The 16,614-nt window shown below is 39.3% G+C and overlaps 1 protein-coding gene across 1 annotated transcript in view; it reads left to right on the top strand.

Moving 5' to 3' along the window:
* The first annotated feature begins 1,627 nt into the window (after nucleotides 1-1,627).
* Nucleotides 1,628-16,614, top strand: part of LOC131073911 (uncharacterized) — a 186,918-nt gene continuing 171,931 nt past the window's right edge. The window contains exons 1-2 of the mRNA XM_058010418.2: nucleotides 1,628-1,779; nucleotides 1,882-2,155. Coding sequence (XP_057866401.2) covers nucleotides 1,724-1,779; nucleotides 1,882-2,155 — 330 coding nt within the window. The 5' untranslated portion in view covers nucleotides 1,628-1,723. The remainder of the gene's footprint in view (nucleotides 1,780-1,881; nucleotides 2,156-16,614) is intronic.

The raw sequence follows: 16,614 nt of genomic DNA, 5'->3' as shown, positions 1-16,614 counted from the left end.
TTACATCTTCTTAACCCAATTATTCAACTAAGAGACTTGACTAGAAAAAAATAAACCATCTCCTTTTATTACTCTATCTCCACAATTTCATTATCACCCATTTCTAATACTAATATTTCTACTACTTTAAATCTTCTTTGATTCTTGGGTTGTTATTCTCTCCTCTTATGAGTTCTAGTTCTCTTAGATCACCTTACAATAGTTGCATAAGAGCAATTCTCAAAGAATTTAACCTTGCATGGAAGCATGATGAATTTTGTAATTTGAGATCTACAATAAATGGAAATGATAAAATTTTAATTGCTTAGTTGAGGACTAGCTCTCACCATTTAACATGTGAAATAGGTAGATGGACAATGCCCAAAGAAGATTGAGAAGAAATGACTTGCATTTTTTGTTGCAAGAGGGTGGTGGAAGTAGCATGACGTTTCATCAAGGAGTGCCAACATATGAAGATATTCGTAGTCAGTTTGATAATGACTTAAATGTGGATAGTTTGAATGAGCCTTTTGAGGATACAAGGCTTCACAAAATGATGGGTTTCTTCCTCAAGATTCATAAGAGAAGAAGCAATATGAAAATAATTTGAAAACGAATTAAGTTTGTGTCTCTTGTTCCCTTAGATTGCAGGATCTTGTGGATGCCATTAAAATTCCTTCATTCAACCTCATCTTGAGTGTTGTCTTGAGTCTTGGCATGCATGCTTGTTTGGAGTTTTGGGCCTCACCTTGTAAGGGAAGCATACTAGCAGCGGTTATAACTAGCTTCGCACACCCATAGATCCCAAACGTTACATTAGATTTTGACGATTTTTTTGTTGTCTCCATATGCAACTTAACTGCTTACAACTATTGTTCTAGGTTTTGGGTAGTTTTGTGGGATCCGTAATGCGCACAAGGCTCAAAAGGTGGTCATTTTTAAATATCGCCCAATGCCTACTTAAAGATGCCCCAATAATCGTGCGCTACAACCAACTCAAAAATGGCCAATACTTATGCACAAATGCCCTAGTAGTCGTGCATTATGGATACCAATAAAGTTGCACAACTCCTCCAATTAAAGTTCAAAAATTCTAACTGTTAGAAGTAAAATGGACAACTATTGATACATGTGAAATTTATTAATTATATTTTTTTAGTTTTTTTAAAATTAATAATTGAAAGATTGATGAAGTAAGAAATGAATGGTAATTGAAACATGAATAATAATTGGTGCTCTTTTCCTATTGAAAAATAGTTCTCTAGCCTTACTAAATCATATTTTCCTCCAACACCTATACCACGTCACCCTTCACAAATTAAGATTTCTCCCTTCCAATGCACTCCTAACTTGTCTATAACGATGATGTCTATATAACTGACAAAATGGCTACTACAAAGAATAAATGACAATTTTAATAAAAATGCAAAATGAACTATTTTGTCACTGAAACTGAATAGCCATTTTGAGACTACGATATCTTCCTTGATTGTGCCAAATTAAAAAAACTGGACATGTTATAACTGCTCTCAACTTACTCCACATGTTATAACTGCTCTTCAAATATCTTTGTTACTATTTTGAAAAATTGTAACTTTATGTTTAAACCCGTACGTGGAAACAACACATTGTGATTAAACGCAAATCATTAAAAAACGAAAAGCAGTAGATAATGATAAAATATATGATGAAGTTTCCACATATACACATGGCCTTCTAGAAGGCATACACAAATTAGCTTGACATGGCAGGATCCATGGGCTCACACATGGCCTTAATTACAAACCTTCAACACGCGAGGTACCTTTATTATAGACAGTTTAAAAATAACCGTCACTTCTCTTTTCCCTATTTTCATTGCTCAAAATATTTCTTGTTTCAAACTCTGTAAAATGTTTTCAGGGTTTTATCATCTTCTTCTATGCTAAGAACACTGGTGGTGCGCACAAGTGCCAGGCTTTTTCACGTCAAATTATTTATACGCAGTAACCGCGCGTTGAATTTGAAGTCCTTGCGGGCAAATTTAGCGGCACCTGGGGTCAAATTTCGAGGATTTTCAACTGGTAGAGTATTGGCCATGGCGGAACGAGTAGCGGAGCAGAGCGGGCCGAAGAAATATACAAACAGGCTCGCCAGAGAACAAAGCCCTTATTTACTTCAGCACGCCCATAATCCGGTTGGAATTTATGCATCTTTTGTATTTTGCTATTAGTTTTTCACCTCTTACGAACTTTTCTTGTGGGAGAAGGAATTATTTTCTATTTATTTACTTGTGGTAAAAGGATTTCATGTTGTGTTTGACGTTTTTAGACCTTTTGCTTTACACAAGTGGAGAGGATGGATGGAACGAACACATTGGCGAATTGAATTAGATTAGAGAAAGTAAAAGATTAAGAAATCTAGGGGTTTAACGAATTGAGCATTTAGCAAATTTAAAACTTAAGCGCGTTGAGGATTTTGACAAACTGAAAACTGAAGTGGAGTTTAGTGAATTGCATTATGATAATCATATGGCTAGGATTAATACGATTGTGTTTTCCTATACCTTTCTAATTACTTATTAATGGTAAAGTGTAATTGTGCAAAGCGAAAACCATGATGAATTGAATACGATTGGAGGAAGTACAGGGTTAGCAAAGCGGCGAGTTTAACGAATTGAGGATTTAGCAAATTCAAAAGATTTAGCAATTTGAGGATTTCGACCAATCCAGAACTTTAGCAAATCAAATTAAGATAATAATAAGACTAGAGTATATTTGATTGTGGTTTTACATACGATTCTGTTTAATGTAACAGTCTAATGCAAAGTGAAAATTCTTAACCAATTTAATGAGATCGGAGAAAGCACATGGTTAGCAAAGCGATGACTATAACAAATTGACTAGTTTAGCAACTTCATAGCTAACGCATTTTGAGGGTTTGGTGAAATTGAGAACTATAGTGAATTAATTATGATAATATTACAATTATAGTGAAGTTGTTTTGGTTTTTCCACAACATTTTGTTGATGTTTTTTAAAGAAGAAAGCTATATGTCAAGAAATTGGAATACAAAAAGGAATTACAGTTTTCAGTCATGTTCCATTCTGTCTAACCTAACAGATTTTTCCTATGTGCAGTAGTAGATGTCCCTAAAAGAGCAGGTAGCCAGTGACAAATGTCTAGCTGTCCGAGGGACCTCCAATCTAAACCATCACAAGAAATTGGGAAACCAAGTGATACATGGTTTGCTTCAAAATTCATATTTTATACTCCTTGAGTGTCTTTATGCAATCAAAGGAGATTTGTACTCTAATGTGAGATCACATTTGCAGATCCATACAAGCCATGTTTGGGAGAATTTTATGAAGAAATGGATTCTATGTGTGAAAGAATAAGAAATAACAGATATTAAAGATCTTTCTCTATATCCTTTAACAGGAGAAAAGATATTTTGAAAATGGAACAAACTTAATACACCTTTCCTTGTGTTGCTTATGCCTTCATTCCTTAGTGGTGTGATATAGAAATGACCAAGACGAGGTCTCCATATGAGGATAAAGAGGTAATGAAGGGATTTTGGGCTGTGGTAAAAAAGATTTATGGCCAAGGTGAGGATCTTGAATAAGTTTTCCTATGGGCAAGGTGATTTTTATTTTTTATGGAAGGCTTATATGTGGAAGGTGTAACATCATTAAAACGGTTAGTAGGATTAGTACTCACTATAAATCAAACCATTTTAAATGCGATATCAAGAAAGATTTAAAATAAAAGCATATGAGAGACATAACGATTAAACTATTAATACTTCCCTCGTGACGCTCCCATTGCCATGACTCTTCCTTGTCCTCCTCATCTTCACGAGCCTCGCTGCTCCAAGGTTGACGAATGAAAAGTGGGAGATTGGATGGAGGGTGAAATGTGGATTGCTCACATTCGCATAACAACATAAGGATGAGTGGATAAAGATTTTGGTATGATGAGGGTGCTATGACCATGTTCTCAAATTGACAACATAATGGATGCAATGATTATGGATAAATGGCCAACATAATGATGTAATGAAAAGCGGATTGATAATTTGAGATGAGTGAAGACTTCAATTTATAAAGTTTGGAGATTGGAAATGAACGGTCAAGATTGGAAGTCAAGTGAATGGTTGAGATTAAAAGGGAATGTGGTCCCAGATTTGAAGGTTTAGCTTTGTGACAAGTGTCACAAGGAGAAGTGGGGTGTAAAGGCAAGTGTGTTCACATGTGTGAGCACACATAGGGAAACTCATGAAAGGGACATGTGTAAGAGGTATGGTGGCTACATGGGGAAGAGCATTCTCACACATGTGTGAGCACCCTTTGGTCAAAGGTGATGTGGAGTGGTGAAGTGATTTGTGCACGCAAGTCCTTTATGAGGGGGGTCACATGTGGACTTGGGTAAATGTGTAGTATTTAAAATTTGAATAAATACTAATAGGGATTAGGCTTTGGGTTAATTAGCTTAATGAGGGGATTAAAAGGTGGGTTTGTAGGAATCACAAAATTAGTTTAATTAATCATGAATTAATTTAATTGATTTGGATTAGCACGGAGATTGGAATATTCCCTAAGGTTGAGTTTGATTTATTGAAATAAATCAAACTTCAGGAGAAATTGAAAGGGGTCATTAATTAAATATGATTTATTTAATTTAGGGACAATAACATGATAATATGATTAATTGAATTAATCATGTGATAAAGGGATAATTAATTAAATATTAATTTAATTAATTTTATGTGTCTAGAGAAGGCTTACATGACATGCAAGCAAAGAAAGATCCTATAGATTGGTGGTGGAACAATGGAACTAAAACACTTGAATTGCAATCATTTGCAATAAGATTGCTCTCACAAGTAGCCAACTCGTCATGTTGTGAGAGGAGATGGAATGTTTATGGTTTCATTCATTTATTGAAAAAGTAGAGAACATTAGGGTTGAAGAAAGTGTTGCAATCATTTGCAATAAGATTGTTCTCACAAGTAGCCAACTCTTCATGTGGTGAGAGGAGTTGAAATAGTTATGGTTTCATTCATTCATTGAAGAAAGTAGAGAACATTAGGGTTGAAGAAAGTAGAGAACTTAATGTAGGTCTAAAGCTCAGTTCACTTTCTCTCTTGTCTACACCTTGGGTACGAGAAGGGTCCATAAGCAAATTGGGACCAAATTCCACTTGATGGAGAAAATGCACCTTTGGAGGATGAATCAATTGATGTAGATGGCCTCAAGGATTTAACCCTAATTCTATTGCTAAAGAGGAATTCGAACATTAGGGTTGAAGAAAGTAGAGAACTTAATGTAGGTCTAAAGCTCAGTTCACCTTCTCTCTTGTCTACACCTTGGGTACGAGAAGGGTCCATAAGCAAATTGGGACCGAATTCCACTTGATGGGGCAAATGCACCTTTGGAGGATGAATCAATTGATGTAGATGGCCTCAAGGATTTAACCCTAATTCTATTGCCTAAAGAGGAATTCGATCTTGAGAGTGGTGAACATTTGGAGAGCATCATTGCTGAGGATTTGGGAATTGATGACATAGTTCATGTAGGAGTGGGATGAATAGTTGATCCAAGAGTGGAACTTCAACCATTGAATGACATAACATGATAATATGATAATTTAGATGTCTCATTTTTGTTTTTGTATGTAGAACTCTTGAGTTAAACATCTTGATTGTTGATGCTACATTTAATCTATTATATTAGACAATGTGTTTAGCTTTGGAAGTTAAATGTCATGACTCATGGTATTGAGTGTCAAAGAAATTAAAATAACAAACAATTAATTTTTTTTAGTTTTCCTCTCGTTAAATTCAACATATATTCAAAGTTTCATTATATATATTATATATCATATTAAAAAAATTGGCATTTGCAAGTAACCTGTCTTCTATTTTAAAAAATAAAATGTTGTAATAGTATCTATACCCGTCTATAGTACTAGTACCAATACTAGTCTTCTAGCAACTATGTTGGGATATCAGACTTCCTCATCCTTCTTATTTATCCATTCCTTGCCTTCATCCCTTTTCTATATTGGAACTTCAGAGTTTTGCTTCCTTCCATCCCTTTCATCCATTCCTAGACTTTTCCCTTGCCTTTGTTTGTGTTGTGGATTGTGTCTTACTAGTGTGCCTCTTTTATTAGAACCTCGGTTCCTCGATTCCTTCACTAAGTTTACTTTTGGAGTCATAGTTTCATCCTTTCTTTTGCCTAGGTATATTTTCCTTGGAATGCCCAACTCCTCGATAATGGTATGGGTCATCAGGTATCTTTGATTCCCAATCCCTGAAATAAGAAAAATCTATCATTTTGCACTATTCACTTCCACCACCCAATATGCCATTAATGACTCGATTTGACATTGCAACTACTCCATAATAGATTTTCTTGCCTTGAAACAACTATCCATCTTGAAGGTGTAGACTCAGACTCACATGTACTTTTGGCAATGTTGGATGAGGAATGCCATGCCACCATTAATGCGATGGTTATGTTTTTGATGCGGATGGTTTCCATGTAAACTTTAGGCCACCATTTTAGTAGGATCTAAGTTTCTTTACATGAAATATCTATTCACTGCTAGTTCCTCCTTGATTCCCAAAATGATAGGGCAACTAACAGAACACCATATATGCTAGTTCATTTTCCAAAAAGGCTGTTAGTGAATTCTCCATTTTTATGCAATTGCAGCAGCATGCAAGATCTAGTGTTTCAATCTTTGCATGTCTAGTTGCCATTATGATTAGAGTAGATTGTTTTGCAAATCATGAAAGAGGTAGCTACCTTGAGTAGATATTTGTAATGGATGTTTCCTTTTCTAGTTGTAGATCTTTAGGGAGATTTCTAAATGAAGAGGAGTGACAGGCTTTTCTAGCTTAGGGGTTTCTCTTTCCACATTTGTTGTTGTGAATGAAATAAGATTTTGATAAGTGTCGCAACACATCAATGTACTACAAATAGTTATTTGTAATGGTCTTTTTGTGCATGTGGATTTTTGGAAGAGTGGAGAGAGATTAGTAAGGATGCCTTGTTCCTAATATCACACCTATTTATTATTTCTCTGTGTTGTGTCTTCTGGTAATTGTAACTCCTTAACCCAATATAAGGCATCAGTCTTGAAAGTGTTTCGACACTCCATGCACTTTAAAATGAACAAAAACATTCAGCAGTAGTGAAGGGACTGGGAAATAGGTTCATATGTATTTCATGATTGAATGTTATATTTGGGAAAATATCTTCAGCAAGCCTTAGTATCTTGGTGGGTCATGTTTTGTACATGTATATCAGCTTAATTCTTAATAGAGGTCATAGTGATAAGTCTATTGATTTTTGATTAAAACCAGAAATTGCGTATTATTGCAAACTGTTTATCACATGCATATCTTTGTTTATAAGGAAAACCTTGTTCAAGGTCACCTCTAGGAATACCCTTTTGAGTAGTTAACCCCAAAGTGAATGGAAATTCACCCACTTTTAGAAATTAGCTTTTAACCATCCTCAATTTATTGATGAGCTCTTATTTTACCTGCTTGATGATAAATCCTTGGCCTTAAAGGTGTGAAGAGTTCTAGGATTGTGGAGCAGGAGTTTAGAGACCCAACACCTCCCAATCGATGAGTGTATCAAAACAAATTAGAATACAGAAACTAGGGAAGACACAAAAGGCCTCCTTTTAATTATTGCCTTTGCTTCCTACTTCTGAGCTTGTCCAAACAGTTAAACTTCATGTATCGCCTGTATGTAGTATTCTTGTTGTAGATGAGAGCAATTCTATTTGTGGTGTGAGTAGTCTATCTTACTGTAGTTGGAGAATAGATGGCTAATGATGCTCTTTTGATGATACTGTCTAAACTATCTTTTAGACAATCTACATTGTTTTGTGCTATATCTAAAACATTGCAACATTTATGGAGGGGAACACACCAAATATCTTTAATAGTGAACTTAAAACCCTAAATGAGATTAAAATGCCTATAATAAATAATTGTTTGCATACTCATTTTTAGGAAAAACAATGGAAACTTTAGTTGGTTACCTTGTCAAATGATGACAGCAAGAAAGTTCAAGATTTGATTGAACCTTAGATTCCAAAACGGTAGAGAAAATATGTTTTGTAATCTTTACTTTTTCCCCAAATGTTAATTTTGTAATGAGAAATTACTCCATAGGGTTGGAAGACTCCATTTTAAAGTGTGAAAGGCTAATTTCCTTAACTTTTAGGTTGTTCTACTTTCTTGATTCCAATTGCTTTTGTTGGGTTTAGCAATGCTCATTGAATGTTGTTTGTTCTCGTTGTTCAGTCTTCTCCGTCGCCAAAGTTTATTCCGTTATGATACCAATGTCAAGGTTGTAATACAAGAATAATTGACAAATGAATACGATTTGGACAATTGAAAGATATTCAATGAAAGCTTTGTTCATTCAATCAAAATGTATATATTTAACAATATGAAAATGACTGTTTAGTTCATCTTCTAGATGATTGTTCAGCTTCAAGGGTAACTATGAAATATAAAATATAAAATATTATCCGTTTTTTTTATCAGTAATATGGTTTTTTATTAATAGATCCGGTTTTTGAACCTAGCCCGAACCAGGTGGGGTTTGGGGTTACATGTAGGGAGCCACCTACCCAAAAATACAAAGCGCCTAAGTGCAAATACTAATTAACAGGTCATTACATTACACCTTCAGTTTTGCTTTATCTTTGGTATGTGATCAAAGAAGCATGTTGTAAGATCCCTCCTTTGATCTTTTATCTCTCTTCCCCTTCACTTTTTGCCAGCCATCCTCCTGCTCTCCTACACCTTGCAGTTCCACAATAGAGTCACCAAAGGAAGGCCTCACCCCCTCATCCAAACTACGTGAACTCTTTCCCTTTACTGCATTTTGTGATGTCCCCGATATAATTAAATAATAAAATTAAAATACTTATTGTAAGGCCCCAAATGTAATAACAAATCTTTCGGGCCCTAATTAGATTAGTCAAGTCTTAGTTTGGTTGTGTTGGTCCGTTTGTAACCCTTCGAGAAATTCCCCGGAGCCCATATTTATGGCCGACTCTGTCTTTTGTGTTGGTATGCGAATTTGGTATTTTCTTTGTATGTGTGAATTCCAGTTGGAGTTCAACTTGTCTACCATTTTGGAGGTGAGAGATCCTCCCTACTTGGCATCCGCAGTTTCAGTGGGAGTCTCTCCTCACCCTATTCTGCTTCTGTTCGGAGTCTGTATAATCTGTTGTGCGGTCATCATCAATATAATTTCTCTTTGCATGTGCAAATCTTCATCTAAGTCTCTTGTGTTTGAAATAATAATAATTCATTCAATTTCTTTGTGCGGACTAAGTGTTTGGAGGGCTTGAGGGCGGAACTTGGCGGATATTAACTCAGCGTACGACCATATTCATTCATCGTACGACCCACTACCATACGCCTAACCCATACGACCAAACATCAACCGTACGGTCAAAGCAACATACCACCGTACGCCCAAATACTCACCGAATGGTCAGGGTCATTGATCCACGCTGAGGGGTGTATGCCGTACGGTTGCCCATCGTAGGTTCTAAGGATGCCAAACTAATTCCACTGTACACGGAGTAGTGGTGTTTGAAGAGGACCGTACTATGTACGGAACATTACAGTGGTATTAGAGCTGGTGATCTTGCTATCTTGTCGTGTAGTGGATGCAAGTGTACACTAGAAGGAGGTACCGTTCTACCGACCGAATGGGGGAACCATTGGATCCTGAAAGAGAAGTCATGGCACTATTAAAGGAGCTAACCAGAAGCCAAGCTCAGCTTAACGACACCATAACCAGAGGGGAGCAACAACAACAAATCGTGGAGGAAACCTTACGACAATTGGTCTTGGGAAAAACGAATGGAGAATAGAATGGGCAGGGTGATGGTTTGGTCACTGGAAGGTCAAACTTCCAATGCTCACATTCATGGCCGGTGATGCCGACTTTTCCTCAGAAATTAGAATCGCCACGTGGGGAGCAAGAACCCACCTTTCAGGAGATGCAAGCATAGTTGAACCAAGATTGGAGGGATGCAAATCTCGAGGGGGACATATCCTTCAAGGATTATGTTGATCTCTGGATGAAAGACTCGGGCAACAAAAGTCGAGGCTATTATGGACACTATAACAATGACATCAAGTGGAAGGTTGGTAAGATCAACCTGTCATCCTTTGATGGGACCGGAGCAATTTCGGCACGAGCTTGGGTACAAAAAGCAGATACCTACTTCCAACCCAACCTGATGCCTGAAGATGAAGCTATCAAGTTTGCAACACTTCACCTGGAAGGAGTTGCTCACGAATGGTGGCATCATGGAATGGTCACTCTCGGGCATGACCAGATAACTTCCTATGTCGACTTCACGGAGAGGCTCATAGACCGATTTGATGGGAAGGATCCAGAACTCAATTTCAAGGAGCTGGCGCAACTAAAATAGTCGGGACCTGTGGACAGTTACATCACAGAGTTCCAGAGGTTATCCGTGTGGGTAACAAACATCTCAGAGTGGATATTGGTAGTCTTGTTCATGGATGGATTGATGGAACCACTGAAAGGTTGGGTGAAAGGGTTCAACCCCAGCACGCTCACGGAAGCAATCAAAAAGGCCCGTAACATGGCAACATCTTCCTCTTCTAGAAATTTTGCACATACCAAACCACTCTTCGTTCTGAAGGAGAAGGATAATAAATCCTTTCCGAAGAAGTCATCGCTCAATGAAGCCACAAAACAGGAACTTAGAACCAAGAAGCTTTGTTTCACTTGCAAGGAGCCATGGGAGCCAGGACATTGATGTTTGGGCAAAGGGAAGATTCACTATATTGAGGTGATGTCCGATGGAGAAGAGGAGCATGAGGAAAGTGAACCACCAAGGGAAGAATCTGCCGAAGAAACCAACCCGGCTGAGAGAATTTCCACATTGGTACGGAGGGGAGGCGTCATTGCCACAGTGGCGAGTACCCCAAGGTGCAGTGTGTTTAGGGTACGTGGTACACTTCAAGGGCAACGAGTCCTTGTTATGCTCGACAATGGGGCCTCGCTCAACTTTATAAACTCATCACTCGTCACCCGAAGGGGTTTGTCTACAAAGGAGCATGAAGGGTTCGATGTCAAGGTGGTAGGAGGCAATCTCCTATCATGCACTCACCTGGTTCCGCAACTAAGCATCACCATTGGAAATTGCACGGTGACAAACGATTTCTTTATAGTAGATTTGGATGACATGAATGTCATATTGGGCATTCAATGGATGGAGACCCTCGACCAGTACACGCAGAGCTTCAAAAGGATGGAGTTCTCATTCGAGGTGGATGGAAGGAATGTGGTTCTCAGAGGAATGTCGAATGGCGGCCCGAGGGAGATTTCCGCCAAACGGATGGAAGCCATCTTCAGACATGATGAAGTAGTCTGGGCAGCACATTGCTTGATCTCGACAAAACCTGTGAAAGGGCAACTGACTTACTACCAGGATGAGGAACTTCAGGCGGTTTTGGATAAGCATAGTTTGGTCTTTGCTGATATTCTACCTAGTACACCCCCACACCGAGGGTTTGAGCACACCATCGAGTTGGAGGAAGGAGCAAAGCCCGTTATCACCACACCTTATCGCCACGCGAAGAAGTTCAAAGAAGAGATAGAGAAAACGATCCAGGAACTCCTCGATAAAGGATGGATCCGGCCCAGCTCTAGCCCCTTTGCGTCCTCGGTGGTACTGGTGAAGAAGAAGGATGTAACTCTTAGAATGTGTGTTGACTACCGTGCAGTGAACAAGAAGACTATCAAGAATAGGTACCCCATTCCCAGGATCGTTGAGTTGCTGGACGAACTACATGGCGCAGTCTATTTCTCCAAAATTGATCTCCGCTCCGACTACCATCAGATCCGTATGAGGGAGCAAGATGTGGAAAAGACAGCCTTCCGTTGCCATTATGGACACTATGAGTTCTTGGTCATGCCATTTGGATTAACCAATGCTCCGACCACTTTTCAGTCCTGCATGAACCACATCTTCAACAAGCAACTGCGTAAGTTCCTACTGGTATTCTTTGATGACATACTCATCTATAGCAAGACCTGGGAGGAACATCTGGGACATTTGGATGAAGTATTGAGGATTATGAAATCGCAATCATTATATGCCAAAAGGTCCAAATGTGAGTTTGGAATGACCGAGGTCTTGTACTTGGGTCATGTCATCAGTGCCCGGGGAGTACAAGTTCACCAAGAGAAGATTCAGGCAGTTCTGGACTGGCCTCCACCCAAGAATCTCTCAGAGCTGCGTGGATTTTTTGGATTGTGTAGTTATTATAGAAGGTTTGTGAAAGGATTTTCACAGCTTGGTGTACCATTGACAGATCTGAGAAAGAAAGGATCCTTCCATTGGAATGCGCAGGCGCAACACACCTTCGACAAATTAAAAAAAGTTACGAGTACGTGTCCGGTTCTGGCACTACCAGACTTCACTTGCGTTTTCATCCTGGAGTGCGATGCCTCGGGAGAAGGCATTGGAGCAGTGTTGATGCAAGACCATCACCCCATTGCGTTTGAGAGTCGGAAGCTCTCAGGAGCTGAGCGGTTGTACTCCATCTACGACAAGGAGATGCTCACCATCATGCACGCACTGACGTAGTTTCGACAGTATCTCGTCGGGGCAAAATTTGTCGTACGGACAGACCACAACAACTTGCGATATTTCTTGGAGCAGAGGGATTTGAACGAATGACAACAGAAGTGGGTGAGCAAAGTCTAGGCATTTGATTTCGACGTTGAGTATGTGAAGGGCAAGAATAACATGGTAGTCGATGCCCTATCAAGAAGGCCTGCCATATGTTCTCTATCCCAGATTTCGGCGGATCGGAAGGAACCTCTGTTGGTAGAATACTCCAAGAATACTGTTGCCTGTGAACTGATGGATGGTCAAGTGCAGGATGACCGATAGAAGGTGGTTGACGACATCATTTACTACAAGGACAAAATTTATCTGGTACCAGAGTCCAAGATGAAGGAAAAGATTCTGGAGGAAATGGACGACTCTCCCTTGGTCGGACACCCGGGATACTTGAAAACCTACAAATAGATCCAAGAGAGGTTTTCCTAGAAGGAACTTAAGAACGACGTTCTGTAGTATGCGTGGGAATGCTACACTTGTCAGCAAAACAAATTTGAGCACACCTCACTGGCCGGACTGCTGTGACCACTGCCAATCCCCGACCAAAAATGGGATAGCATCTCGATGGATTTTATTACTGGGCTCCCTTGAGTGCAAGGAAAGGATTGCATTTTCGTCGTAGTAGACCGCTTGACGAGGTATGCCCATTTTTTTGCCATCCCCACAGGATACCAAGCAGTTCAAGTGGTTGAGTTGTTCTTCCGTGAGGTATTCCGCTTACATGGTCTACCGCGAAACATAGTAAGTGACAGGGATAGCCGTTTTCTAAGCACCTTCTGGATGGAGTTATTTCGGTTGGCAGGAACCGAGTTGTCGCCCAACACGAGCTACCATTCGCAGACAGACGAATAGACCGAGATTGTGAACAAATGGCTGGAGGGTTATCTCAGGTACTACGTCTCAGCACAACAAAAGGCTTGGGTGCGCTAGCTACATTTGGGTGAACATTGTTACAACACCACCTATCACATGTCGATAGGCATGCCACCCTTCAAAGCACTGTATGGTTATGAACCTTCTTCATTTGTTGATCTGGCATTAGGAGATAGTCGTGCACTGAGGGCCAAAGATTGGCTTTAGGAGAGTTTGGACATCCTAACATCTCTCAAAGATAACCTACGGATTGAACAAAATTTTGAGGTGGGCGATATGGTATACCTTCGACTTCAATCGTACAGACAATCCTCCTTGAAGACAAGTGGTCAGGAGAAGTTGAAGCCGCGTTTCTATGGACCCTACAGGGTGGTTCAGAGGGTGGGCGAAGTTGCCTATGAGTTGGAGCTTTTTGAGGGGAGTCAGACTCACAATGTTTTTCACGTGTCATGTCTTAAGAAGGCCGTTGGGCAGCGCGTCACAGTGTCCAAGGATCTGCCACCCATCGACGAAGAAGGAAAACTAATCTTGGAACCGACAAAGATCATCGATGTCAGAGGAAAGAGGCTGAGATCGCGTACAGTCAAGGAGTTCCTTGTGCGCTGGAAGAATCTACCAATCGAGGATGCCACCTAGGAAGGCGAGCAAATTTTGGAGCATCCAAGTCTGCAATTGCTTGAGGGCAAGCAATTTTTGGCCCGAGAGGACTGTGATATCCCTGATATAATTAAATAATAAAATTAAAATACTTATTGTAAGGCCCCAAATGTAATAACAAATCTTTCGGGCCCTTTATTTAATTAGATTAGTCAAGTTTTAGTTTGGTCGTGTCGGCCTGTTTGTAACCCTTCGGGAAATTCCTCGGAGCCCATATTTATGGCCGAGTCTGTCTTTTGTGTTGGTATGCAAATTTGGTATTTTCTTTGTATGTGCGAATTCCCGTTGGAGTTCAGCTTGTCTGCCATTTCGGAGGTGAGAGATCCTCCCTACATGGCATCCGTAGTTTCGGTGAGAGACTTTCCTCACCCTATTCTGCTTCTGTTCCAAGTTTGTATAATCTGTTGTGCGATCATCATCAATATAATTTCTCTTTGCATGTGTGAATCTTCATCTAAGTCTCTTGTCTCTGGAATAATAATAATTCATTCCATTTCTTTGCACGGACTAAGCATCTGGAGGGCTCGAGGGTGGAACTTGGCGGATATTAATTCACCGTACGATCATATTCACTCACTGTACGACCAAATATCAACCGTACGGTCAAAGCAACATACCACCGTACGTCCAAATACTCACTGTACGGTTAGGGTCATTGATCCATGCTGAGGGGTGTATGCCATACGATCGCCCACCATACGTTCTAAGGAGGGCAAACTAATTCCACCGTACACGAAGTAGTGGCGTTTGAAGAGGACCGTACTACGTACAGAACATTACACACCAACTTTCCTACTTAACTAATTCCTGTCGTACCTCGGGAGACACCAGCGGACCGCCTCTCCCCACCCTCCTCTTTGTGAGAATAAACATTACTCTCAATTATCTCCTCTATAGATTAACAACCAAAAATAACATTGGTTTTGTCTTTTTTCTTTGTGTTCATTGCCCCTATACCTCCCAAGGCCTTGGAAGTTGAGGGATCTTTTCTCTCTGTTGAGGGGTCTTTGGTTTGCAAGTCCTTGACAACATCCTTCCCATTTGAATCGTTTGGGATAACATTTTGGCCATCTTTGTCCATCGAATAAAGTTGAGGGGAAGCCTCCGTTCGCCATGTTGCCTATTTTTTCGATTTCTACTTTAAACAATGAATAACGATATGCCCCGTTTGGAAACATTTTCGACATCTAAAAGGGGTTCCTTCATAATCCACAAGTTGCAGCCAATTTCCATTTGCAGAGTTCAAAAGTAGATCCTTGAGGAAACCTTTCTTTAGGTCCATCTTTACCAGATTACGTGCATAGGTATTTTGCAAAAACTCTTAAGAGCCCTCATTTGCCCCCAAAAAATTACCTAAAGAATTTCTTATAGCTTCAATGGAAGGTTTGGAAGTCTTACCCATATTAGTATCTTGTCAAAGGATTCCGTGGTAGGGATGAAAGCTGGATACCATGGTTTCAACTGTAGCATGTGTTTATCCTCCCAACTCAATTGATATTCACAGAGGATTTTCTTTGTATCCAATTCATTGTCAAAAACTACCACAAAAAGACCCTGCAGACCAGGATAAATTTGAACAACCCCCTAAAAAATGGGGCTCCAAAATTTTGTAATCCACTTGTGTAGTTGACCCAGTCTCGGCCATAAACCCTTGAATCTCTCAATTAAGTCCATCTCAGAAAAATGTCTCATTTTCTTTCACTTCACTTGCATGAGTTTTTTCAATTTATGCAAGATTTGGTGTTACCTAGTTTTATTGGTGCTGTTTGGTGTTGTTTGGTGAAGTTTATTGTTTATGTTCAAATATTTTATTATCATTGACAAATCTAATTTAGGACATTATAGTGGTATTAGAGCCTAGATCTTGTAGGATAGATTTGTCTACTTTGATTTCAAGTGATAGAGAAATCTAGTACCTGAAAAGAGAGAAAAAGAAGTTGCTAGAACAAAACATCAGTGATAGAGAAAATGTTAGAAGAGAAAGACGGTTCAGTGCCGAAGCTAGAGAAAATTTCCTCCAAGAAAATGTAATCAGAATAAATGAGAGGTAAGATGCATTGACTGCTTTATTGGTGAAAATATGAGAAACTTTGAATTGAAGAATGTGTAGTTAATTAGGGCAACATAGGGTGAAGAAACCAGACGAGGAAATGGTAGGCCTGTGGGGTATTTCATTCCAAAACCTTTAAAGCCTATGTTTATATGGAAGGAAAGAGTTGAAGAAGAAGCTCATGAAGATCCTTATGGCTCATGATCTTTGAAAACATCGCTGAAGAATATAACAACAGACCTGAGGCTTTTAAAAGAATTGTATCATTTATCACTTATTTGGAAATCCAGGACAAGAGGGCGTTAAGAAGAAGACATCATAATGATCACCAAAATATGAGAAGAAAGCTTTACA

This window comes from Cryptomeria japonica, chromosome 9 (genome assembly GCF_030272615.1).
Source record: "Cryptomeria japonica chromosome 9, Sugi_1.0, whole genome shotgun sequence".
Classification (NCBI taxonomy): Eukaryota; Viridiplantae; Streptophyta; class Pinopsida; order Cupressales; family Cupressaceae; genus Cryptomeria; species Cryptomeria japonica.
Note: the sequence above shows the minus strand (reverse complement) of the source record. Positions and strands in the feature narration are given on the sequence as shown.